The 23,975-nt window shown below is 54.0% G+C and overlaps 9 protein-coding genes across 9 annotated transcripts; 7 read left to right on the top strand and 2 right to left on the bottom strand.

The window, feature by feature from the left end:
• Window positions 1–284: 284 nt before the first annotated feature.
• On the top strand, window positions 285–1,731 carry BDP55DRAFT_563508 (RNA polymerase II-binding domain-containing protein; the record flags this gene model as incomplete). Its single annotated transcript, XM_060570250.1, has 4 exons — window positions 285–382; window positions 454–545; window positions 629–829; window positions 881–1,731. 4 exons carry the CDS (start codon window positions 285–287, stop codon window positions 1,729–1,731), a joined length of 1,242 nt encoding a protein of 413 aa, XP_060424003.1.
• A 794-nt stretch (window positions 1,732–2,525) lies between these two features.
• On the top strand, window positions 2,526–4,928 carry BDP55DRAFT_697808 (ABC transporter; the record flags this gene model as incomplete). The annotated part of the gene is made up of 1 exon (XM_060577723.1): window positions 2,526–4,928. One exon carries the CDS (start codon window positions 2,526–2,528, stop codon window positions 4,926–4,928), a length of 2,403 nt encoding a protein of 800 aa, XP_060424002.1.
• Window positions 4,929–5,522: 594 nt separating this feature from the next.
• BDP55DRAFT_680326 (hydrolase) lies at window positions 5,523–7,132 on the top strand. Its single transcript, XM_060576102.1, has 2 exons — window positions 5,523–5,776; window positions 5,855–7,132. Exons 1-2 carry the CDS (start codon window positions 5,711–5,713, stop codon window positions 6,698–6,700), a joined length of 912 nt encoding a protein of 303 aa, XP_060424001.1. The 5' UTR covers window positions 5,523–5,710; the 3' UTR covers window positions 6,701–7,132.
• Window positions 7,133–8,533: 1,401 nt separating this feature from the next.
• Window positions 8,534–9,940, top strand: BDP55DRAFT_697806 (cation efflux family protein; the record flags this gene model as incomplete). The annotated part of the gene is made up of 1 exon (XM_060577722.1): window positions 8,534–9,940. One exon carries the CDS (start codon window positions 8,534–8,536, stop codon window positions 9,938–9,940), a length of 1,407 nt encoding a protein of 468 aa, XP_060424000.1.
• Window positions 9,941–10,046: 106 nt separating this feature from the next.
• On the bottom strand, window positions 10,047–11,585 carry BDP55DRAFT_364283 (uncharacterized protein). Its single transcript, XM_060567064.1, has 3 exons — window positions 11,312–11,585; window positions 10,284–10,830; window positions 10,047–10,226 (listed from the first exon to the last, which is right to left on the bottom strand). The coding sequence occupies exons 1-3, from the start codon at window positions 11,426–11,428 to the stop codon at window positions 10,153–10,155; spliced, it is 738 nt and encodes a 245-aa protein (XP_060423999.1). The 5' UTR covers window positions 11,429–11,585; the 3' UTR covers window positions 10,047–10,152.
• A 3,098-nt stretch (window positions 11,586–14,683) lies between these two features.
• On the top strand, window positions 14,684–17,454 carry BDP55DRAFT_563499 (family 8 glycosyl transferase; the record flags this gene model as incomplete). The annotated part of the gene is made up of 7 exons (XM_060570249.1): window positions 14,684–14,722; window positions 14,813–14,840; window positions 14,897–15,003; window positions 15,072–15,656; window positions 15,713–16,233; window positions 16,290–17,004; window positions 17,080–17,454. The coding sequence occupies 7 exons, from the start codon at window positions 14,684–14,686 to the stop codon at window positions 17,452–17,454; spliced, it is 2,370 nt and encodes a 789-aa protein (XP_060423998.1).
• A 642-nt stretch (window positions 17,455–18,096) lies between these two features.
• Window positions 18,097–20,772, bottom strand: BDP55DRAFT_697804 (uncharacterized protein; the record flags this gene model as incomplete). Its single annotated transcript, XM_060577721.1, has 4 exons — window positions 18,097–19,739; window positions 19,791–20,475; window positions 20,536–20,640; window positions 20,749–20,772. 4 exons carry the CDS (start codon window positions 20,770–20,772, stop codon window positions 18,097–18,099), a joined length of 2,457 nt encoding a protein of 818 aa, XP_060423997.1.
• Window positions 20,773–21,376: 604 nt separating this feature from the next.
• On the top strand, window positions 21,377–22,217 carry BDP55DRAFT_733431 (carboxymuconolactone decarboxylase; the record flags this gene model as incomplete). The annotated part of the gene is made up of 2 exons (XM_060580087.1): window positions 21,377–21,649; window positions 21,705–22,217. 2 exons carry the CDS (start codon window positions 21,377–21,379, stop codon window positions 22,215–22,217), a joined length of 786 nt encoding a protein of 261 aa, XP_060423996.1.
• A 1,120-nt stretch (window positions 22,218–23,337) lies between these two features.
• BDP55DRAFT_364078 (uncharacterized protein) lies at window positions 23,338–23,957 on the top strand. Its single transcript, XM_060567063.1, has one exon. The coding sequence runs from the start codon at window positions 23,464–23,466 to the stop codon at window positions 23,866–23,868; it is 405 nt and encodes a 134-aa protein (XP_060423995.1). The 5' UTR covers window positions 23,338–23,463; the 3' UTR covers window positions 23,869–23,957.
• The last annotated feature ends 18 nt before the right edge of the window (window positions 23,958–23,975 follow it).

Here is a 23,975-nt window from a genome sequence, read left to right as displayed (position 1 = left end):
CCTCACTTACCTCACTGGATTAATCTTTCTTGATACTTTTTCAAGCACTGCATCTCGGAGGTTTTTTTTCTTCCACTTCGCAGAAGTTCTCTAAGTCATCATCGCATCAACCATACCCATCCAATATTCAATTTCAACGGGGTTTGCCTTTTTATCAAAGGAAACACGTCCGCGTTCGGATCGTGTTTGCCTCAAGTAAAGCAACTGGAAACCTTCTCATTGCAGACACTGTCGCAGAGATCACTTCCGAAATACCTACAACACCCAAGTAGCGCCAGACTAATATGGCATACAACGACGATGCCGTGCTGGCAAAGCTATCGGCTCTGAATGAGAGCCATGACAGCATTGCAACTGCTGCACAATGGATCATGTTTCACAAGTAAGCCCAGCAGATGAGTTTCGAATCCCATACTTCTCACTTGAATGGAATTGACTTTGACCTCTTCTCAGGAGACATGCAGATCGCACCGTTGCGCTATGGATGCAGCGTCTTCGCGACTCATCGAGCACCAAGAGACTAAGCTTGGTGTATCTTGCAAATGGTAAGGGCCCTGAAGCATTGCAAAGTCTTTGTCTTCCTGACGACGAAGTACCTACAACATGAATGATTCTGACACACTCACAGAGGTCACCCAGCAGTCAAAGGCACGACACAAAGAGGACTTTCTTGTGGCCTTTTCCCCTGTCATCGCTGAGGCGACGGCCTTAGCCTACAAGGGAGCGCCGGCTGAGATCCAGAACAAGCTTAGAAGGGTCATTGACGTTTGGAAAGACCGCTTCATCTTTGAGCCACCTGTTCAACAGGCCATCGAACGCGGCATTGATGGTAAATGCTCTCCAGATACGATAGCAATATGGTGTACTGATGATGCTCTAGAACTCGATAAGGCTCGAGGAACCGCCAAAGCAAATTTCGTTAGTCCCGGAATGGGCGGTGGTGGCCCCTCTGTTCCAGTAGAGCTCACTCCGCTCGTCACCTCCTATACCAATGTATCGAAGCTCAACCTACCTACTAAGACGGCTGTGAGCACTGCCAACCAGGATTTCGAAAAGGTTACCGACCCCTCGACACCCGTCCCATCCGCCCCCGTCTACGCAGCAAGACTTAATGGTCTCTTGAAGAGTTTGGCGAGTGCTGAGGGCGCCGTCGCGGAATGTGCCAAGGCCAGGAAAGGCCTTATTGGCGAGTTGGAGAAGATGCTCAGCGCAAGTCAGGAGGCACTGGCGAACGACGAGAGACAGCATGCCGAGCTGATGTCCCGAAAGGCTGAGACGGAGGAGAAGAGACGTGAGATTGAGCAAGCCATTATGCGTGGACTACCGACGCATGAGGCTTCGCAATCCCCCAGCAACGGGGCATCCAAGACGCCTGAGCCTGAGAGACCAGAAGTTGAGGCGCTCACACCTCCCCCCATGGAGGCCTTCACACCGCCGTCTGTGGAAGCGCTGACACCTCCCCCTGTCCACGACGAGTCGCCTATCCCTCACCACACAGAAGAGGATCGTGCCCGCTCGGCATCGAGCCAGGGTTTCCAGCCTCCGGCAGCGTCGGGCATCGAAATGCTATCAGCCCTTGCCTCGCAGTACCAGTCTATTCCTGTCTCGGCAAACGGCGCGAAGAAGAGACGCCGAATCGACGGAGACGAGTTCCCGGACCTTGGAGGCGATGATGGAATCGATGCCGACGTGGCAGAGATGCTGCGTAAGGAAAGTAACGGCAGTGCTTGAAAGATCTGTGTGCTACAGACTGCACCACGTCGACTACTCAGAATACAGGCACGACCTAGAGAGATTTGGAGGTGGTTGAGCGCGTAGTATTGAGATACTAGAAGGGGCGCCGCAGGCATCATTGGTTTTCACGGCCGGCTGCGAAGATTGGTCACTCGAAGGCTCACTACAGGACGGAACCTCGACATCTGTACCAATCCTGACTCGAGACAGGAGATGACCTGTGAGCCACTGGCCATTCTTCGAGGACATGGTCTAAGGTGGAATCTGGGAGGATCGAGGCCTATTGCAGCCTCATGTGTTTATAGTATGTAAGAAAGCTAGGAAGCCAGGAATCACAAGCAATTAGTAGAGCTGATTTGATTTCTTGATGAATGGTTAAATGGTTAAATGACATGTGAGTGACCAGATTAGGGCGAATGGTGAACAGCACGTTAACTACTGCCGCAACTAAGGCATGTAGTTAGTGAGTGCTTTCCCCTGTCCTCGGCTGGTGCGGAGTGAGCAGTCGGCGAAAAGATATGCACGGGCCGACTATCACCGAGGGGCTCTGTTAGCGGGCAGCAGCGTCCCGTCCGCTGTCAGCATTCCCCCGGGTATGGGCCATGCATCGAGCGCTGTAAATTTCGAGTGCAAACCGATGACGGAATCTCTCCGGTCCTCTCGTTAAACTACCTAGGTCGTGGCTGTATTCATGCGCAACCCGTCGAGCCTCTTCGTATAATGGTGCACCCTCCTTCAACGCTTTCTGACTATGCGCCTCCCATGAGATAAATTCATTTCCCAATTCCACCATGGCTATGGGAGTTGTGCGATCCGCGGTGTTGCTCCCGCACCGCGCCGGGAGCTGCCCGACGACATTGGCATCGCTGATGACAACCCTCCCCGGCCTAAGCAATACCTCGACGATTACGCCGGTTCTACAATATTCTCTGCTGTCACAGAGTAGGGGCTTCAGCTCCAAGCCTGTTCAATCATTATCTGCAGCTCGTTCTGCTGCTACCATCCACCGATTTGCGCGACAACGACCCGTTCCTCTTTGCCAAAAGCCTCAATCACCCGGACCGATCGCGATCCTGCGCTATCTCTCGAACGGGTTTTCTAAGCAACGAGACCCTCAGTCTGCGACGCAAACTCAGGCTACGCGAGACGGTGATAAGAACGCAAACCAGACCGAACCGTCCTCACGAGAGCCCGAACAACCTGATGACTTCCAAAAGAGCGAGCGGGCTGCCAAGGCTGCCCAGGTCAACCTCAGTGCGAAGTTGTCAAAGGAGGGCAAGTCGCAAGGTGGCAAGGCCGGATTTTCCGAAATTTGGAGACTGATCAAGATTGCGCGGCCGGAGCTGCGGTGGCTGGGAATCGCCATGATCTTCCTCATCATTTCGTCCGGCGTCACCATGTCTATCCCATTTTCCGTTGGCAGAATCCTCGACATGGCTACCAAGGATCCGGCCGAGGACGCGCGCTTGTTCGGTCTGACCATGCCGCAGTTCTTCACAGCCTTGGGCGTCATCTTGACCGTTGGAGCCATGGCCAACTTTGGGCGCGTAATCCTCCTGCGTATTGTTGGCGAAAGGGTTGTTGCCCGTCTGCGCTCGACTCTCTATCGGCGAACATATGTACAGGACGCCGAATTTTTCGACGCGAACCGAGTTGGAGACCTCTTGTCGCGACTCAGCTCTGATACCGTCATCGTTGGAAAGTCCATCACCCAAAATATCAGCGATGGTCTGAGGGCTCTTTTTAGCGGAGGAGCCGGTTTCTGTGTCATGGTCTGGCTTAGTCCGAAGTTGACTGGACTTCTCCTCATTATGCTGCCACCTGTTGCAGTCGGAGCCTTCTTCTACGGTCGTGCAATCAGAAACGTGAGCAAGGGTATCCAGAAGAATCTTGGTACCTTGACGAAGATTGCCGAAGAACGCCTCGGCAACGTGAAAACGAGCCAGGCATTCGTGGGAGAGATCCAAGAAGTCGGCCGCTACAACCGCCAAGTCAAGAAGATATTTGCTCTGGGTAAGAAGGAATCCACGATCGCTGCCACTTTCTTTGCCTCGACGGGCTGGGCTGGTAACATGACCATCCTTGCCATGCTCGTTGTCGGCGGCAACTTTGTCCGCGACGGCGCCATGACGCTAGGAGACCTGACATCTTTTATGATGTACACGGCTTTTGCAGGATCCAGTCTGTTTGGTCTATCGTCTTTCTATTCAGAGCTGATGAAGGGCGTCGGTGCTGCCAGTCGCCTTTTTGAGCTGCAAGATCGAAAGCCCGGCATCTCACAGACAGTCGGGCTCAAGGTGAAGTCTGCACAGGGCCCGATTCGGTTCTCAAACGTTTCGTTCGCCTACCCTACACGGCCTGCCGTCAATATCTTCAACGATCTTAACTTTGAGATTCCTTCGGGCAGCAACGTCTGTGTTGTGGGACCCTCGGGTGGCGGTAAATCTACCGTTGCCGGTCTGCTGTTGCGATTCTATAATCCAATCGCTGGCTCTATTACGATCAACGGTGTAGACATTTCAAAGATGAATGTCAAGTCACTGCGACGCCGCATTGGCATGGTTGCGCAAGAGCCTGTCTTGTTCTCTGGGTCGATTGCTGACAACATCTCCTACGGCAAACCCAACGCCACCCGAGCTGAAATCATCGCGGCCGCCCGGAAGGCCAACTGCAACTTTATCAGTGACCTTCCCTCTGGGTTGGACACGCAGGTCGGAGCCAGAGGCTCACAGCTGTCGGGAGGTCAGAAGCAGCGAATCGCCATTGCGCGAGCGTTGATCAAGGACCCCGATATTCTTATCCTCGACGAGGCGACCTCCGCCTTGGACGCCGAATCCGAGACGCTTGTCAACGCCGCACTTACCTCGCTTCTCAGAGGCAGGAACACGACCATTTCTATTGCTCACCGACTGTCAACCATTAAGCGATCTGACCTGATCATTGTTCTTGGCAACAACGGCGGGGTCGCAGAGATTGGCAAGTACACGGAGCTTTCTGCCGACAGCAACAGCGCATTTAGCAAGCTCATGGAGTGGCAGATGAGCGGCGGCGATGTTCCCGATCCTCGCTCTAGTGACAGAGCTCATATTACAGAAGAGGAAGAGATCGAATCCGACCTTGAGAGGGAGGAGGGTGAAGAGGAAACTGAGGAGCAGGTGCAGGAGGAGGCGAGGGAGAAGGAGGCGCGGCGGTAAAAAGTATATACTACCTGGTCTCCGGACAAGAGTAGGATTGCTTTGAAGGCGGTTTCGTGTGTGATTTTTCTTGTGTTTTATATCAAAAAGGCTGCTTACAGATGAAGCAGCGATTCAGCAGCAACGGCGAATCACTTACTGCTGCTATGGGCGCAGCTCACAACGTGCTGCCGTCTTGTGTACTACAAATTATTCATGGGTTACACAGCATCATAGATTAACTCCGCTCGATCTTAATGGACGTCTGGAGTGCACCAAATTCAACACTTTGAATGCTTCCCATCGCCAGATGATAGAATGCGATGTGCGTAGTACCCTTTGAGTTACCGGGCTCAAGCACTATAAGCTGCTCTAGCTTGTCTATGTACCATGACCCTCGACACCGTGGAGGCTAGAAAAGTCTAGTCTCATACTTACTCTTTATTGATCACTGACGCCGTTCTAACTAAACGGCAGGTTGGCGTGCTGTGTCGCTGAGCCCAAAGCGGACGGTGACCGGAAGCTTCCATTGGAGAAGTTGGGGTTCCCAATAAGCTCCGAGCTTCCCATGTCTGCAAGCGGAGCTCAGCTCTTTCAGTGTGCCATGGCCACAGCGCCACCTCCACTCACCTTGGATGTCTTGAATCGAATCCCCAACAATAACACGTGAAAAGCATCTCACCTCATTCCTTCTCATAGCCCGTGGTTCATCGTGGGAAAGTCGCTGTATATCTTTATCTTGAATCATCTAGTCCTCCATTTATACCACCAAACCAATCTCACGCAGCATTATCGTCTTCATCATGGCTACGCAGACCGAGGGCACTTTTGAAGTGGACGGCCAGAAGCTTCACAGCACAACATGGACGGTAGGTTCTCATTCCTTTCGGTTTGTTTATCCATGACAACTCGCGGGCATACATAGATACTGACGCTGCACCAAATAGCCCGAGGGTCCCGTCAAGGCCAAGCTCGTCTTCGTACACGGCTTCAGTGACCACGTAGGACGGTACGACGAGCTCTTCCCCAGCCTCGCCGGCCGCGGCATCCAGGTCTTCAGCTGGGACCAGCGCGGATGGGGCCGCAGCGCCGCGACAAAGGCCGACCGGGGCCACACGGGCCCGACGTCGCGCGTCCTCGCCGACGTGGCCGCCTTTATCCGCTCCAAGCTCCCGTCCCCGCCTGCGGACGCGCCCGTCTTCGTCATGGGCCACTCCATGGGCGGTGGCCAGGTCCTCGCGCTGGCCAGCGACCCGCAGTACCACGACCTCGTCGGTCAGGTGCGCGGCTGGCTCCTCGAGAGCCCCTTTATCGCCTTCACGCCCGGCGAGGAGCCGAGTTTCTTAAAGGTGTTTTTCGGCAAGCTTGCGAGTAAGGTCCTGCCCAAGCAGCAGCTCGTCAACGAGATCCCCGCCGAGCACCTCACGCGCGACAAGGCGGCGCAGCAGAGCATCCGCGACGACGACCTCATGCACAACACGGGCACGCTTGAGGGGTTGGCGGGCATGCTGGAGCGGACGGATCAGCTTGCGCAGAACAAGCTGACGCTGAGCGGGAACGTCAAGAGCCTTTGGCTGGGCCACGGAACGGAGGACAAGACGACATGCTTTAATGCCAGCAAGAAGTGGCTTGGCGCGCAGACGATTGACGATGGGCACCATAAGCCGTACGAGGGGGCGTATCACCAGCTGCACGCGGACCTGTGCAAGGACGAGTTCTTCAAGGATGTCGGGGATTGGATCCTTGAGAGGGCTGGCGGGGAGCCTGTGGCGAAGCCCGAGTCCAAGTTGTAGGAGACTGGATGGGCCCGCGGCATCTCTGTCTTTGCCTTTAGTCCATGTAGCCGGTACTGGTGTCGTGACTTTTCGGCTGGTGCAATATCTCTCTTTCGTCTGGCTTGGTGATGGTGGTGGTCGAGACCATGTACGCTGCCGAAGTCGCGGACTGCTATACCTCACTATCATGCCACGATGGTATCCTGATCGGTGATTTATCTACACTTGAAAACGTCCAGATTAAATCTGCATCCACACCAAGGCCAGCTTCTAGGAATCAGCATGGTATATAAGAGATGAAGAGATATCAAGGGTAGTGATGCGCCGCTCTCTGGTAGTGTCTACGTATGTAAGAGTTCCATTTTCAGCAGTATATTAATAATATTCAAGTTATTTGCATTGCAAGGACACTACGCTGGGGAAAGTCCCCGCATCATGGATTAAATACATATTCAATCATGCTTTTGGTGTTTATCTTGGCCTGTGAATGGTTACTCCTAGTAAATCGATGCCAAGGTTGCCGAGTGGATGGGATGTGACCCGGTTCCGGTTGTGCCCGAAGCACATGAGAAACGGGAGACCCGAATGGCGCCCAGTTCCGGCAGGTCTCGGCGCCGGGGTGGTCCAGGTCCCTCCAGGTAACGGTTTGTTTCGAACCATAAAGTCGACCCGCATCCCCGGGATTCTTCCAACTTCATCCCGTTCTATTTCCAGTCGCGGATCTTCGTGGTTCGTTTGGGCTGCTACTTTCGGGGCGTACTTTGCTGAGAGCTGACCGTCAGGGTCCGCTCCAACTCTCTCTCTCCCTCTATCGATTGGAAGAACCGCAAAGCACCTCAAAATTGCTTCTGCCCTCTACTTTCAAATCTGTTTATTTGTTTCACAAGTCGGCTTGAAAGCTTGGGGAAGAGGACGAAAGTGATCTGTTGAAGTCATCGACATCGCCAAAGTGTCCGATTCTATCAGCTCCCGTTCGGAACCCAAGCAGAGGACTGACTACCTTAACGTGGCTGGCGTCCACTTCAGAGATTGTGTCCACCACCAATCGCAGCGCTGAAACAATGAGCTGTTGGGGTGGGCGTCACACACCTTGTCTCCCATGCTTTCCCTTCAATACTGGTCACTAACACTCTCGAGATCAAGCGAAGGCAGTTTCCACGTAACCTGATGGTAAGTCCACCGACTTTCTCTATCGTTGTGTAAAGACATTTGACCCAGTCGAGCCAACCCAATGCTAATGCAACTTAGTCTTGACCTGTCCATCACCTCAATCGCGTCGCCCGAGACGGCAGTCCCCCTCCCCTTTCCCGTGGGCAAATGATTGGTTCACAGTCGTTTTACCTGATGAACATGTTCTTTCTTTCCATGTCTAACCTCCACCTCCTCGGCACTTTTGACCAGCAAATCGGCACGGTAGAATAAGCAAGAGACGCCAGCGGGGTGCGCACCTCACACAGCTCGACGACAACACATCCCACCCGCTTGCTACCCCCGCACCTCCTGCAGCGATCCTGCCCCAAGGAGCTTGTAATACTCCGTATCAGCCACTATGTCTTTCCCGAAAGCCCGATTTGAGAGGGGAGAAGGTGTGAGCTTTGTTTGTTGGTCAGGGGCCCAGGTTCCGAAGCTCTTTGGAATATCTTACCTTTGGCGACATAACCCAGACATACGAATCTCCATTCTACACCACCCTCCATTTGCCTCTGTTGCCACCCTTCCTCTTACCTCACAGCCCGTCAGCCTGATTTATATCGATACATTGGAAACAGGGATTCGACAACGTCATATAATCAACTAGTATCCTTCATTGCGCATAACTTATTATTTATCAACCTGACGTCCGCCGCCGACATGGAGCCGGACCTCTCCATGAGCATCACCATGCACCCGCATCCCTTCGGCTTGCACACGCCATCCCGTCTCGCAAACACCTCCAGTCGAGGCTCAATGCAGCTCTCCAGTGAAGATGCCGCAGCTAATGCCTCTAGTACGGCCATAGAAGCCGCGTCTCATCGTCCCGCACCGCACGATGAGAAACACGAGCCCATCGCCCGCCACTCTACCGCTGCTACCGACGTCGAGGGGCAGCCCCGTTTGCGATTCGATTCGGACCCCTACGGCCTCTCCGCGGCCCTCAAGACGCCAGAGGACCTCGCCCAGATCAGAGCAAACACCTCGCGCAAACGGGACAGTCACCCCGCCGCCGACAAACCCAGCGGCAGGACTTCGCCAAGCGGCTCCTGGTACCATGGCCACAAGGTACAGAAGTTCTACGAAACGCAGAACGCGGCCATCGAGCGCATGCTCAAGTCCGTAGACGAGCACGTTGCCGAGGCCCGCCAGGAAGCCGGCGACGACCAGCTGCAGTTCCGGATCGCCGTCTGGGGCTCCTTTGCCGCAAACATTGCCCTTACAGCCCTGCAGCTCTACGCGGCCATCAGTACCGGCTCCCTGTCGCTCATCACCACAATGGCCGACGCCATTTTTGATCCCATGAGCAACCTGACTCTCATCCTGGCCGGCCGCGCCATCAAGAGAGTGAACCCGCGCCGTTTCCCCGCGGGCAAGGCCCGCCTCGAGACTGTCGGCAATATCGTCTTCTGCTTCCTCATGATCTCGGTCTCGCTCATCATCATCGCCTTCGCCGCGCGCGAGCTGGCTACCGAGAGGGAATCAGCCAACGAGACAAAGGCCTTCCGCATCGAGCCAATCATTGCCGTCTGTTGCGCCTTTACAACCAAGTTTGTGCTCTTTTTGTACTGCTTCTCCTTGCGAAACCGATACTCCCAGGTCCGCATCCTTTGGTCCGACCACCGCAACGACTTGCTAGTGAATGGCTTTGGTATACTCACGTCCGTCGGCGGTTCAAAACTTAAGTGGTATATCGACCCAACTGGCGCCATAATATTGTCACTGATCGTATCCGGTATCTGGTTGCGAACCGCCATCGCCGAGTTTTTGCTGCTCGTAGGCGTCACCGCCTCGATCGAAACCCAGCAGCTCATCACCTATGTCTGCCTGACGCACTCACCTGCCATTCAGGGCATCGACACGGTGCGTGTCTACCACTCGGGCCCACGGCTCATCGCCGAGGTGGATATCGTCATGGAACCCGCCAACACCCTCGCTCAGACGCACGATGTGGCAGAGGCGCTGCAGGTCAAGTTGGAGAGTCTACCGGATGTGGAGCGGGCCTACGTACATATCGACTACGAGACTACACACAAACCGGAGCATGCGTTCAAGAAGGACCTGTAAAGATGTGTAGTAGTATGCGCCAAGTAGCCGATAGAGAAGCTCTCACAATAGAAATCGAAGAGTATTATCAAGTAAATTACAACCTTGTTCTTTTTAGGGCCAAATTCGAGCGACAGGACCGAATCATGATCAAATTACTGCCACGTTTCCGCTCACAAGGCCCTTGACGTCAGAACGAGTTGAGGGCCTGCCTCTCTTGTACTTCGTACGAATTATATACCAATGAGTATCCGCTCCCTAGTAGTGTGATGGCAAAAGGCACACACTCTGCTCTTCGTGATGTAAGCTAGGTAAGCTTGACATTAGCATCCCAGAGCCATCCTCAATGACAGGGAATACGCACTCTGCCAAAAGGCTGCCTCGATGTCCCATTGGTGATCTCCCCGCTCATTGAGCTGCTTACGAACTAGCATACCCGCGACATTCTGACCACACCCAGAAGACTTCAGCCACTGGTTACAATAACATCCAGGCCGGAAAGTCACTGAGCGTAGCTGAAGCAGTGTTGATAGACGTAGTCGCCGGATAAATGGTTCTTCTACCTGGTGGCTCTGTCTTACACATAGCCGGAACCCAACGACGAAGCTATTTCGGCCATAGAGAATTGGGGTGGCTTCTTGTTCGATCTGCCTGCATATCTGCAGAATCTCGACGTGGGGTTTCCTGTGTGTGAGCGACACGACGCGAGGTCTCGGGCGGGGGGCGCGTAGGTAGGCGACCTGGTGCTCCGGCGGCTCAACTTTGACGTGGAGTTGACGGTGGCTGCTCGATACGATAATGGGTTCCGGAGTAAGGAGCAGGAGCTCGTAGATGTCTAGGCGGAGCTCATAAGGGAGACCGAAAAAGTCTAGACGGCGTGGGCGAGGCTCTGGGGTGATTGATCGCAGCGGCTATAAGAAGTATACATGTTTAATAATCCGTTCTTTCAAATGAGTTCCAGAGAAGATTGGTTCTATCGGAGGACGACGAACAGGGCTACGAGCATGCGAATATTGGATTTCAATGATACGAGGTAGGTCATAGGCTGTAGAGTGCAAAGGAGACGAGCAGTCCAGTACCTAACTGCTGGACTGGAAGTGCCGTGCCGGGTAGACCCTTGGTGCAGATCATCAGCTTGAGCTGCGAGAGCTGTTGGATCCCCGCACCACGATGCGGAGAATGGTCCACAGGGTCCTTCTCGCCTTGCCCACCTCAATGCATCCCTCACCTCATGTGACGTGTGTAAGGTGTTTAAGGTAGTGTAGGTATGGCATGGTCAACTCCCCAGACTATCCACACTTGTGTCCAATGTCTCCTGCACTCTGCCCCAAAGCATGGTGGAACTTCAGATAGATTTCTTGGTGATGGACAGAAGATGAAACGCATACTTACGATGATGGCTTGCGTCTGTAGCTCTGGCTCCAACGTTGAACAGCCAGGACTGGGCGAGTAGATGATCCCGTCTGTAGCGTATTGGTGGTAATGGTCATGAGCACTGGGGCTTTCCATTGCGGATGACGAGTATGATGCAGCAGTCTGTCTGCAGCATACCTAGAACTGACGGGATGATGTTAGACGAGCTGGGGGACGGGGACGCCATACATGCAGTCGTATGCAGCAGTAAGGCGGGGCAAAAGATTGGGACTATGGAAGGATGAGGTGCCGATGGACGGATGAGGAGTGAAGGAGACGAGGAGGTGTTGGAAAGTTGTGCAGATTAATCCGGCGCATGGCTCGGTTCGCGTTTCCAAGGGTCCTTTGTCTCTCTTTTTCTGATGGGAACATCGTTGTCCGATCGAGGAAGCCTCCCATGTCCCGGATTGCTACCGGTAGGTGAGATAGCTATGGGCGAGACATGCGGGAGGGGAGGAGCGAGGAGCTTCCCGAGTCAACGTCATTTCCTTCCCGGTAGTCCTTTTTCTAATCTCGCAACTTCCCAATGGCAGATAAGGTAATGCGAGTCTGGGTCTCGGGGGGTGAGGAAGGAAGCCGGAAGATGCGGGGAAGCTGCGGGCATGGAACTTTCCTCTTTCCATCTATCTACTATTAGATATGGGTAGGACCGTAGGAGCTACGGACATGTTACGCACACTTTCCCAGCTTCAAACTGACAGCTTCCCGTCGACAGCTTGGAGGGTGGGGAAGGAGGGGTTGGCGACTGGTGCCCAGGCAGTTTTCCGCCTTCTCCCTTCAACTTGACAAAGGTTGGATCGCCGTCATGAGATGGTCAAGGTGTAGGTACCTAGTCGTGCTGCCGGTAGTATGTATTATCGGAGCAGAAAAAGGTTGAATGATGAACCAGGATGACTGTGGCGGCTAGTAATGGTAATGCATGACAGAACCTAGATCATCTCACGAGGTGGTCTATGGTAAGGATGCCTGAGGAAATACATCAGACGGTTTGGTAATTGGCCTTTACGAGGATTGAGATGGGATTGCTCAAATGACACGTCTATTTCTTGCCCAGCAATGAAGGGAAATTGCTGTTAAGACGAGCAAGAACTTGAGAAGCATCTCCCTTGATACCCAGCAAAGAGCTCCGAGACGTCCAGAAAGTGCGTCACGAAAGCTGAAGAAAACTCTCGAGTGATATGAGGCTTGAAGACACCAGAAATGGACAGGGAGGTCAAAAGTCTGAGAGAAGAAAGGGGCACGCATGCCAGTCTTGCCCATCTTTTTCTTTTACTCTCCCCATGTTTCAATTCAAGAAGACTCAAGTCATTTTCAACAGCTACAGCTTTCTGACCTGCCACTCTGATATTCTTCTACTTTCCCTCGTTGTTACCTTCAGGTTAGTTCCCTTATCATAGGAGCTGTTGGCAGTTGTTTCTTCTCTTAATCCGACTTCATATTCCTGACCAACCATGCATCGGATGGGGAGATGCTGCATGAATGTCTTATGCTTCCAGTTCCACTACCGTGCTGCAAGTTGTGGGACCCAAGGGCGAGTGACATGTTTATATGGGACGTTCCTGAAGGGGACAAGGAACGGGTCTCGAGCCTCGGCAAGAATGGCCTAAAATATCTGAGTCGCGTGTGGCCGTTGAGCCATCATTTCCGCCTCTGGAATCCTCATATAGTCGGAGAATGGATTGAGGAACACGTCGTGTACAGATTTGCGTCGAGATCCTCAACGGAGCTGACCATTGAGGGGATACATTGGATTAAATTGGTCCTAGATGCAGGAAAGGGTTGAATTGAGGAAACAAAGGACGGAAGACATTTGTGAAGGGGAGAATTTTACGCCAGCGGCAGGCACTGGTAAGGTGTGACCAGACCGGGATCCAGTCCGAAAAGGTGCACAAGCTCTGACCTTCCTTGGCAGACGTTCGAGTTCCAATGCTTTTCAGCGCGAACCTTCAAGGTGGGTCACTGGAGCTTCCAAACAGGCCGGGAACACCACCTTAATGTACTACTATACCTAAACGTAAGTACGGATACCTGAGCCTACTATGTACAGAGACCCGCTGGGACGGCGCAATCCAAGAGTCCAAGTACCTCAGCAGCTTGCGCATCGCGTTCACAGACGTCAGATGCTCCGAAGGCACCTAGAGGCACGTATAGATACATACCGTAGGTACTTTGGCTGAACGTTGTCGAAGCTCCTGCCTCCACTTCTTTCTTTTCGTTGCGTCCATCCTTCCATCCTTGGATTTTTCTGTTCTGAACAGCAGATGGGAAAGGTTCCTCCCTTTGATTCTTATCCTCCTACAGCTGCAAACCTATGCGGAATAGCTGACAATATATCCCACAGTTGCATTTGCTCAGTTGCAATTTCCGTAGCTGCAACGGCCCTTGCTTGTGCAGCTTCCCAACGACCCACGCCGTTCCTTCTGTCCTATCCAAGGCCGCAAAGCTCTACCTGGGTCCCCAGTCACGCATCATCGACCTCGTTACGATACTGATACCAAGCTCTCTGCTTTCCACTCAGACAGAGGTAGAGATACCTGAAGCTTGGGACTAAAGCTGCTGCTAGCCCGCCCACCTTTTTTTTTTTTTAGCGGTACGTCCCTGTCAGGTTGTGCGACTCTCGCCGCTTTGCTGCACAATGACCCGAAGCTCTTCGTACAGGACGGAAAATGACAGGCATCGCGACTAACAACGATTTCCCGCTAATGACATGATTACGAGCCACAGAGTCCAGACCAACCGTTTGGCTGTCCAGACCGTCCACCTCCGATTGCGCGCATGCCTCTTCGCGACAGGCGTTTACTTTGATTCACCCTTTCACTTCACTCTGATAAACCAGCGCTGGTGACGTTTCCTTTCCCCGTTTGCTCTCCTTCCTCCCCTTTTTCCACCTTCCCTCTACCTCTTCTCTCCCGCAGCGTCGTCTCCAGGTAGGTCCGGATACACGGCCGAATACGAAGGAGAACCACATCATATTTTCAGGCCCGTCCGCGGATACTTACTTACTTCTCGCATAGCCAAGGTACCCTGGCCGACATCTGCAGCGAACCCACCTCGGAGCTGCCCTCCACCTCCACGCCCTCCTTCTCTCCGCATCAGCTCGCACCTGGACTGAACCTGGACCTAGACCGGGCTTCGACTTGGACTTGGACGCACGGCTCCTCATCCCCGCCACACCCATCCGCTGTCCGTCACTTCGCAAACAACTTTTGTCGTGCCACTCAACACCACCAACCTCCTACAAGAACACCTGTAATATACTGTTCATGGCCACTCGCTGAAAAACAGTTCCTCTGTCGTTGTATCGTTGATTCTGCTCTTTAGTTTTGTGTCTCGCAACGCCTTACACTCACAATGGCGCCGCTTCGTGGAGGAGAACAGGTCTATGCGACGGTTCGTCTTCCCAACCGCTATCGCAAAGCATAGAGGGCACACAGAAAAAAAAAAAAAGTAAACAAAGAGCTAACAGCCACTTTCGTATAGCTTCTGTTGAACGACACATACCTCCCAGGTTAGTTTCTGGCCCTCGATTTACTTTCAAAGCTCTGTTGACCATTCCGGGACTAGGCGCATTGGTTCTCGCTCATTCTCTCCGCGATGCGGGCACTTCCAAACAGCTGGTCGTTCTCGTCACGCTCGACACCGTATCTGCCGAGGTTATCACAGAACTCAAGGTGAGCTCGCGACAGCTTTGGCGTCAATTGGCCTCTCCGTGCAACATACTGATGTCTCCCCGGTGTAGGCCGTTTACGATCATGTCATCCCCGTGCCGCGCGTTCGCAACGCTCGACCTGCGAACTTGTACCTCATGAACCGGCCTGATCTCCATTCTGCCTTCACCAAAGTCAACCTCTGGCGACAGACTCAATTTTCCAAAATTGTCTACATTGATGCCGATGTTGTCGCCTACCGAGCTCCCGACGAACTATTCGACATTGCCGCACCCTTCTCTGCCGCACCCGATATCGGATGGCCGGATCTTTTCAATACTGGTGTAATGGTCCTGAGTCCCAACATGGGAGACTACTATGCTCTCATGGCTATGGCGGAAAGAGGCATTTCTTTCGATGGCGCCGACCAAGGTCTCCTAAACATGCACTTCAAGAATACATACAATCGCATCAGCTTCACCTACAATGTCACACCCTCGGCGCATTACCAGTACGTGCCTGCGTACCGACACTTCCAGTCCAGCATCAACATGGTGCATTTCATTGGCCCCGAAAAGCCGTGGTTCCAAGGTCGACAAGCGAGCCAGGGAGATTCGCCATTCGAAGACATGATTGGAAGATGGTGGGCCGTTTACGACCGACATTATAGAGTTGCCGTGTGTTTCCCAACGTTGTTGTCTTTCTGGCAGAACAAGAGCTTACGTCTCTATAGGAAACAGCACCTGCTCCGCCTCAAGAGCAGCAGCCACAACTTCGGGAGGAGCCTACTCCTACTCAGCAACAGCAAGCACATCAGGAACAACAGGTTCCCGAGATCGTACAGTATTTTACCAAAGGAGAATTCCAGCCGCAAGCTGCGCAAGCAGCATCAACGGGTGAGCATTATCACGGGGCGGAAACGCCCCGTAGTCACGGTGGCACGCACTACCAGACGACGCCCCCTTCCTCGGGTCATCCGGCTCATGGCCCTTCCCACCATGATGCCCATGATGCTGGCTCTTCCCAGCCGTTTGTTCATCACGAACAGCCCCATCATGGTCAAGGATCCCAGCCTGAGATCGCGTATCAGGCTGGTCATTCGTTACCCCCTTCGAGCGAGTCATTTGGTGCTTTTGCTGGAACGCAAGCTGAGGCTCGATCAGAGCAGATTTCAGCACATGAGGGGCGGGGTGAATCAGTACCAGTGGAGCAACCAAGAGAGCCAACTCCTCCGCCAGCATGGGACGCTCAGAGGTTCGTCAATAAAATAGCCGAGTAGCTCTTTTTTCGGATACTAACTTTTGTGATAGACAACCCCCACCGGCAGATTCAAGACCAGAGGCACTCAACTTCCCTTCACAGACGTATGAGATGTCTCAGGACCCCGCTCCATTTGTGCCCCCCCAACGATACCCGAGTCCCCCAAGAAATATGTGGTATGAGGTTCCGAAGGTTAAGCCAACGCAGAAGCCTCGTCACCTTTTCCCGTGGGAGATCAACCAACCCAAGCCGACCAGAGTCTTCACTACGGATTTGGCCGAGCCGGAAGCCGAGGAATCTTCGAGCACGCCGACTGGTGAGCACACAGCGTCCTCCATGACGTCCTCCACATCCCAGGCTCCCGCTGAGCCGTCTCTTTTAGGATCATCGACGACTGGTCAAAAGAGCGAGCCCAGCACCCCAGCCACTCCAACTATCAAAGTCAGCCCGTCGGACCCTTGGACCGCTTTCACACGGACGAATGCCTGGGACGAAGTACCCGAAATCGAGCGTTATGTCGAGGGTCTCCAGAAGCATCGTCGTGGAAAGAGCCAGGGCTCGGTGGGAAGCTCTGATGGAAAGACAGCAAAGGAGCATGGGCTCAAGCTCACAGACTTCCCTAGCGTAGTCGATAGACCTAGTCTTCCAGTCACTCCTGCACCTATCCGTCGGCCAAAGTTCTGGGGTGGTGGCCCCGGACCTGGCGACGGAGAGGATGACGAGGAACTGCCGGTCGCCCATGGCGTGCCGCCGCAGACTGACTGGGTATGTGTGCACGGAATTCGGTGGACTCCTGCAGACTGTCTTTGCGATTATACTAACCTGCCCTTGCGCCCCAAGGACCCTTCTGCACAGCTTCAGGAATTGGCTAAGCAACAGTCAGAGGCTTTGTTGAAGAAGCTAGGTGGTGGTGAAGGTAGTGGACCTGAGGGTGTGAGTCGAGAGATCCCAAAACGTTCCTTGCCGTTCGGCTCGGAGGGAGTGTTTCCACCTACTTATGTTGCGCAGTCGTCTAAAGGAGTGGTACTCAGTCCGCAGCCGGTGAAAGGCAGCGCGACCACGAGTGTCTTGCGCAATCTGGGTGGTGAGCAGGCACAGATCCAAGAGCCGGCGTACCAGGGTCCAGGTACCGCCTGGGAGAGAGGAGAGGGTGCTCCGTTGTGGGAGACACCTGCACTGCCTACGGAGGAGCAGCGCGATGTGCTTGACACATAATGGGTAATGAAGTGTGATCACTCCTGTCTAATATTTACATTATGCAGCAGCAATATTTCAGGCTTACGAAGGATGGATATGGTGGCATATGGCAAGGAAAGGGGAACTTCATTGAATTATATTGGAGGCGATGTATTCATTGCGGATGCGGGGGTGAAGAGGAGATAATGTCGAGATGACGAATGGCGAGTCAGACTAAATGAATTGGTACATATTGTCATTGTCAATATCCCAGCTTGCGTAGGCAACATGTTTTATCATCTCGTCGATTCAAAGCGTACATCTAGATGGGCCTCTTTTTGTGATATCGAAGCTTTCCAGCTTTCCAGGAAACCCCAATGGAGACTCCTATCGAATTTCAACCATGAATTGTAATGTGTTCACAGGGTCAAAGGTACAAAAGACCTTGGAGGGATGTGCGGTTCATTGTCCAAATACTTCCATACCTGGTACATGTCCACCTTACTCCATCGCCATTTCCGCTCTTTGTCACTGAATTATAGAAGACGAATTTCTCGAAGAGTGCTTATCTCGCGTATTTAGTATTCGCTAGTAGTCCTACAGAAAATTGGTATGATTTTTACACCTCAACCAGAAAAATACCCGCCCCAAACGCCGCGTAATGCCTCCTCCTGGCTGTATTTAATCATCTTCGTCGCCGGCTTCCTCGACCGTGACAGCCTTAGCCTTGCCCTTGCTGCTACTACCGCCCTCCTCCCCGGCATTTCCCTCGGACACCGCCGGGGCGATGGTGGTCGTCTTCTCCGGCGAGCTTCTGGGCGCGTCTTCGTCGTACCTCTGGGCTTCATCGACTGACATCTCCGATGGAGCGTCGTTGCCCAGTCCCGACAGACCGCGTCCGTTGCCAAAGAGCTGGTTCGCTCCGCCCCAGTTGGGTAGCACCGGGTTTGGGGCGAGGACCGGCGGCGGGTCTGTCTGGTTCGTGGAGACATCGAGGCCGGAGCCGACTGCTTCCTGTCTTTGCTCATCCGCGGTCGAGCGCGTTGAGAAGTCATTCGCAGCGGCGTGAGTCGAGTCGGCTTCCTGGGTCACGCCAATAACTGGGGCTTGCGGGACAGGTGCCTCTGAAGGCTGGACTGTTTCGCCCGATGCCGACAGCGGCCTCTCGGGAAATGGCTGAGATCCAGGGGCACCTTCTATCCGCTGAAGAGGAAGAAGTGACCATCCGGGGGGGATCACGACGCCTTCAGGAAGCTCAGTGCTGCCGGCGGGAATCGCGTTAGAGTGGTTTGCGGCTCCATGCCGTGTCACCACTGGGCCATTCACGCGCAGGGTCTGGTGGATAGGCACTTGTGACAACGACATTGCCGGAAGTGGCATCTGTTGTGACTGGCCTAGATTGAAGACCGGAGGGGTCAATCCAGGGTTTTGGGGTGCGTTTTGCACCTGTTCTGTAAGCTGTTGCAGCTGGCGAATACGGCTCAGTTCTGCTGTAAGAAGCTGGAGCGTCTGCAATTCCTGGTGCATGCTCTGAAGAGTTAGCACCTCACGCTGTATCATCTGCTCGAGCTGTTGAATTTGCTGCCGGATGGCTGGCATGTTGTTACCACCTGGCGTTTGCACGGCGGGCGTGAAAGGGCCAGCGGCACCTCCTTGAGCGAAGGGTGCCGGGATAGCCTCCTGGGGAACGCCCATTTGCTGTGCCAATTGCTGCATATTCTCGCCTTGGGCAAAACCGAGGCGGAGAGGACCAAGCTGGAAGACTCGCGCTGCGCCGTTGCGGGGTGGTTGCTGAGCTGGCTGACCGCCGGGAGCGGCACCAGGTGCATTATTCGCAGGCGGTTGCTGGCCAGGTGGGACAGCAGGCGCAGCTCCGAGACCGCCGAGACCAAGTCTGGCGAACATCGCTTCCCTGTTCTGCGGTGCGGCGCCATTGTTGTTGTTATCCGTAATGACGACTGGGCTTCGGCAGGTTGGACAGACTTGTTGACGCTCAAGCCAACTTTTGAGGCATCCAAAGTGTAAAATGTGTCCACACGGAAGCTTCTTGGGTCGCACACGCTCCACGGCCCCGTTGCTTGGGTCCCATGGACGCATCTCCTCTCGGCAGATGATGCATGTATCCTCCCGTCCCAAGTCTTCCTCGGTAGCGTCGGGGTACTTGTTCATGTCCTCGACGGCCTTGCGGTAACGCCAGAGTGCCGAGCCCCTCTTGATGACAGATCTGGCTGTCATGAAAAGGTCACGCATGATGTGGATTGGCAGGCCGTAGAATGTGAGCAGGATACCGAAGAACACCAGATAGATGGCCAGTTTCACACAGTCTAGACGCTGTCAGAGCATGGCCATGGCCGCAGAGTCTCGGTGGGACTTACCAGCAATTAGGTCAAGGATCAGAATCCACTGACCCTTTGCCTCCCATCCCGGAACCTCAATGTCCATTTCATCAATGTCCTCCTCGCGAGGCAAGTCAGGCTGATCCTCGCCCGCACCATCTTGTTCTCGCTGCCGAATGAGTTGCTCGCGCTCCTCGCGGACTTGTCTTCGTCGCTCCTCTAGACGCAATCTCGTTTGGGTCTTGACAATGTTCTGCTCCATCACTGATACCAAGTAGCGGATTCCAGTTCGTCCGGAGCATGTTGATAGAACGGCGAACTCGAAGAGGAACATGACCATCATGTTAGGACGTGCTTGTTGGATGACTGTAGAGACAGTATATCGGAGAAGCCAGGTGTCGTATACCAAACTCAAGAGAAGCGACAAGCTGAGCCGAGTGTGGAAGAGGCCGGGGTTCGCAGGAGGTTGTTGTTCGAGGACCTCAACGCGGCCATCGCCTATCCAGCCCCAGACCTTGCCTGTCACCAGTGCGGTGAACATGACTAGGAACCACGCGCCAATCTCCTCCCGGAATATCGTCATCGCGAGGCATGTTTCGGTGATGGCGAACCAGGCTTTTTCGGAAAGTTGTTCGACTTCTACTTGTCGCAGCGGGCCATAAAGGAGTCGTTGCAGGCCGTATATCAGCGTGCCGTAGATGAGATAAATGAAGTTGACCAGGACCTGGGGGCATTTATTAGCTTCGTTCTCGGCGGGATCACAGCTGAGGCCCATGCAACGCACCAATAAGCAGAAGTTGCTCTGCGCGAGGTAAACCATGGCCGAATAGAAATTGGCTCGTTGGTGGAAGGCTGATACGACGACCGAGGCCGCCAGGGCCGTGGAAACCTGTGTCTCTGGGTCAGCAAGTTACAGGTCCGAGGTGGCCTGGCAAGTCTGGCGGAGACGGAGCGATGTGAACGGAGCTTGCTCGATAGCTCCAATAGAGTCACTTACCCCTGCGTACCACGCGAGCCTCATCTTGACTTTTGATGGGCTGTTAGCACGGGATTTGGTGATGTGGAGTGAGGGAAGCCCTCAAGTGCCCATGTTGTTGATGCAGGCCAAAGAAAGTCCGGATGCGCGGTGTTGGCGTGGTAGTACGTCTCTTTCGGAGGCTGTAGTTGATGCCACGTTAATGACAAGCATCCACTTGCTGTTTGCTGTAGTGGATTACCTGAGCAGAGCAGTGACGCCACAGTATCCCACTCCACTAACGCGGCACGGTTGGAGATGGATCACGCACGTGATGGTTCGCTCCAGCAAGGTAAGGCAGGTGAGTCGGAGCTACATTAAGCCGACTCCGGCCGCGATAAGACGGCAAGGGCCGGCTTTGCTCACCGAGCCTCTGATAAGAGTGACAGTCTTCCGCGATGACTTGGACGGCGCCCTCCTCTCGTCCGCTTGAGAACGGACTGTATACGCCAAGGAGAGACCAGGATCATCTTCCGTGTCAATTCTGAGGAGGGTGAGGTGGTTCTTTGCCTTTTGGAAAGTCATTCGTCTGTCCTAGTGAATGCGACAATGACCACTTGGTCCTAAACATCGCCTTCCTGCTTCACCCCGTGCTTCATCCAAGGTCACGATGACAGCTGCGCTGATGCCCATTGCTACTCCGGCACTTCTCACATCGCTAAGAAACCAAGCGCACGTTCCGCAGCACGCGTGGTACTTTATTGCTGCTACGACCTTAACCATATTGAACCGACCAGATGAGATACCACAGGTCTACAACCATGTCATGAAACACGGTCTTGGGCCTGATGACGTGAAGCCAGGCCCGGAGGAACAGCTCACAATATTGAGGAAGCTACGTGAAGCACTCGTCAAAGCCTCTGCAGTTGGAGGCTTGCCCAAGGTACCAAATTGACATCAGGATCTTCTGCTTGGTCATAATCACTAACACGATGTAGACCATCAACTCACTTATGGAGTTAAAGAAAGTGACGCCAGAGCACCTACTAGATGAGCCGCAAGGCCCAAATGATGCGCTCTCTTCATCGCCAACTGCACGGCATGTGGACATACACCACACCCCCTCTTCCAAGATCTTGCAGCGCGGCCAGGGCTTCTGGGACAACATCTACGGCAAGATATCGAGGCGTGTCATGAGTCAGATGGATCGGTCGGGCACAGAAGACCTCGGGTTGACCGCCCGGCTGATGTATGGGTATATCCTGAGCAATACCAACGTTCTATCCCCAGTGGAGACGTCGTACGTTCTCATTGCTGGGCTGATACCGCAGGATGTGAATCCTCAGCTCAAGGGTCATCTCAGAGGCGCTCTCAACGGCGGCGCGTCTGCGGAGGAGGTGAGGGCTGTGAGAGGCATGGTCATGGACATATGCAGGGCTTCAGGCATGAGCCAACTCGGCGAGGACGTACCTGGCGGATGGGGCTGGCGTAGCGAGGTTGCAACTGTATGATGGCTATGTATGCTACGGGGCGAGATAGATAGGAAACGACAGTGAAGCTTTTCTCGATCTGGAAAACTTAGAGTGGCTCAGTTACATCAAGTGACGGCGTGTGATATTTGGAAAGCCCTTCCAAGGCTTCTCGGCACCGTAGAAAGCCTTGTAGGCACAATGACATGTCTCCGACAACACATCACGATACCGGGGATGAGGCTCGGCGGGCATATCAAGACTTTCCGCCGCGGCCGCAATTCCGCGATAGACGAGGCTGGAAGCGATTCACTTAGCGACGAGAGCACGGCGAAGATTGACTGGCCCACAAACGCTGGCACCCAAGTGTCCGAGTTGAGTTATGATATTTGTGTTCCCGTGATATGATAGACTGTCGTACGAACGGAGCCAGTTGCCGCGCTGCAGGGCATGGGGGTAGTCGTGGACGGAGGCCCTGCCCGCATTGCATATATACATCATCCATACACACTTGCATACGGCCGTAAGCAAGCTCTTGAATACGGACTGGGGGGGGGGTTTCCTCATGGATATTGAAACCCGTTGTATAGAGCCCTGCCCTTCCCCGACTGAACCAACTGTCAGCATGGGTGGGAGGATACCTACCTAGCTGCTACGGCCTGCCTATGTCGTGCAACCCACCCCATCCCCAAAGATTGGCGCTGGGTTTCCGGGCCACACGATGGGTTCGCGCCGTGGAGATCAGTACATCGCGTACGACGTACGAAGTACAGCAGCATACTCTGTAGGGAAGGTCGTAGCTTGACCGAGATGGTGGGCTGCCAAGCTAACTTTACCCATGAACACCAACCACACATACACACACCCATGGAAGGAGTTGAGGGCATCACCACCAGCTCCGACGCCGAAGTCCGAGGAGTGCGATTGATATACACACCAGATTTGCGCCCAAGCCGGATACAGCCACTGGATGCAACAGCACCATCATCCTAGGCATTTTCCCTCTTGAGAATGGCACCCTCAGAACCCCTGCATTTCTGTCTGCCCCGTGGCTTCTGCTTGGCTACCACTCGGGTGGAGAGTTGCGAGAAAGGCAGGGCTTTTCAGGCAAGCCAAAGGCGGCGGGGGGCCTGGTTCTCTAGAGTCTGCATTTGCGGCTTGCCAGGCACCGTGGCACTGGCACCCCCCGGCGGTTAAGGGAAGAAGAAACAATGACAGAATTGGCGTGTCGATCTTTCCAGTCTTTCCTGTCAGGGAGCACCCTTCCGAGCGAGGTTCAAGGATCGACATGTCTCCGTCCGAATACCCTTACTGGCCTCTCTTTCTCTTCGCAGTAACTGCTCATTTTCCTGCTGTCACGCCTCTACCTGTTTCTCCAACCACACCTTTGAGTGTTGACGACAGAGTAGGGAGCGATTCGCTGGGGGAAGGATGTGCAACAGTGATCGGCGACCATCTTCCACCTCATCTTGCAGTGACTAATTTCGGATGGCTTTTCGTCCGGGAACATGAATATCATCTCCATGCCTGCGCTCCCCTGTCCCTCATGCCCTTGTCTGTCTGGGACTCCGACTCCGATTCCGATCTTGAGCCACTAAGTCTCTCAACGACATCAAGTCATCTGTCGCTCCGGATTTGCATTTTGATCGCTCAAGGGAGCAGCGAAACGTCGCTCATCGCTTGCGAAATATGATAACGTCAAAACACCTGGCCGGCCCCGGTTCGCTACAGGCTGCTTGCTTGCTTGTAATCTGCCCGCCACCTGCTCATCCATGATGCTATTCTTCGGCAGTGGAGCGC

The sequence above is a fragment of the Colletotrichum godetiae genome (assembly GCF_030913485.1).
Source record: "Colletotrichum godetiae strain CBS 193.32 chromosome Unknown BDP55scaffold_63, whole genome shotgun sequence".
NCBI classification, from domain to species: domain Eukaryota; kingdom Fungi; phylum Ascomycota; class Sordariomycetes; order Glomerellales; family Glomerellaceae; genus Colletotrichum; species Colletotrichum godetiae.
Note: the sequence above shows the minus strand (reverse complement) of the source record. Positions and strands in the feature narration are given on the sequence as shown.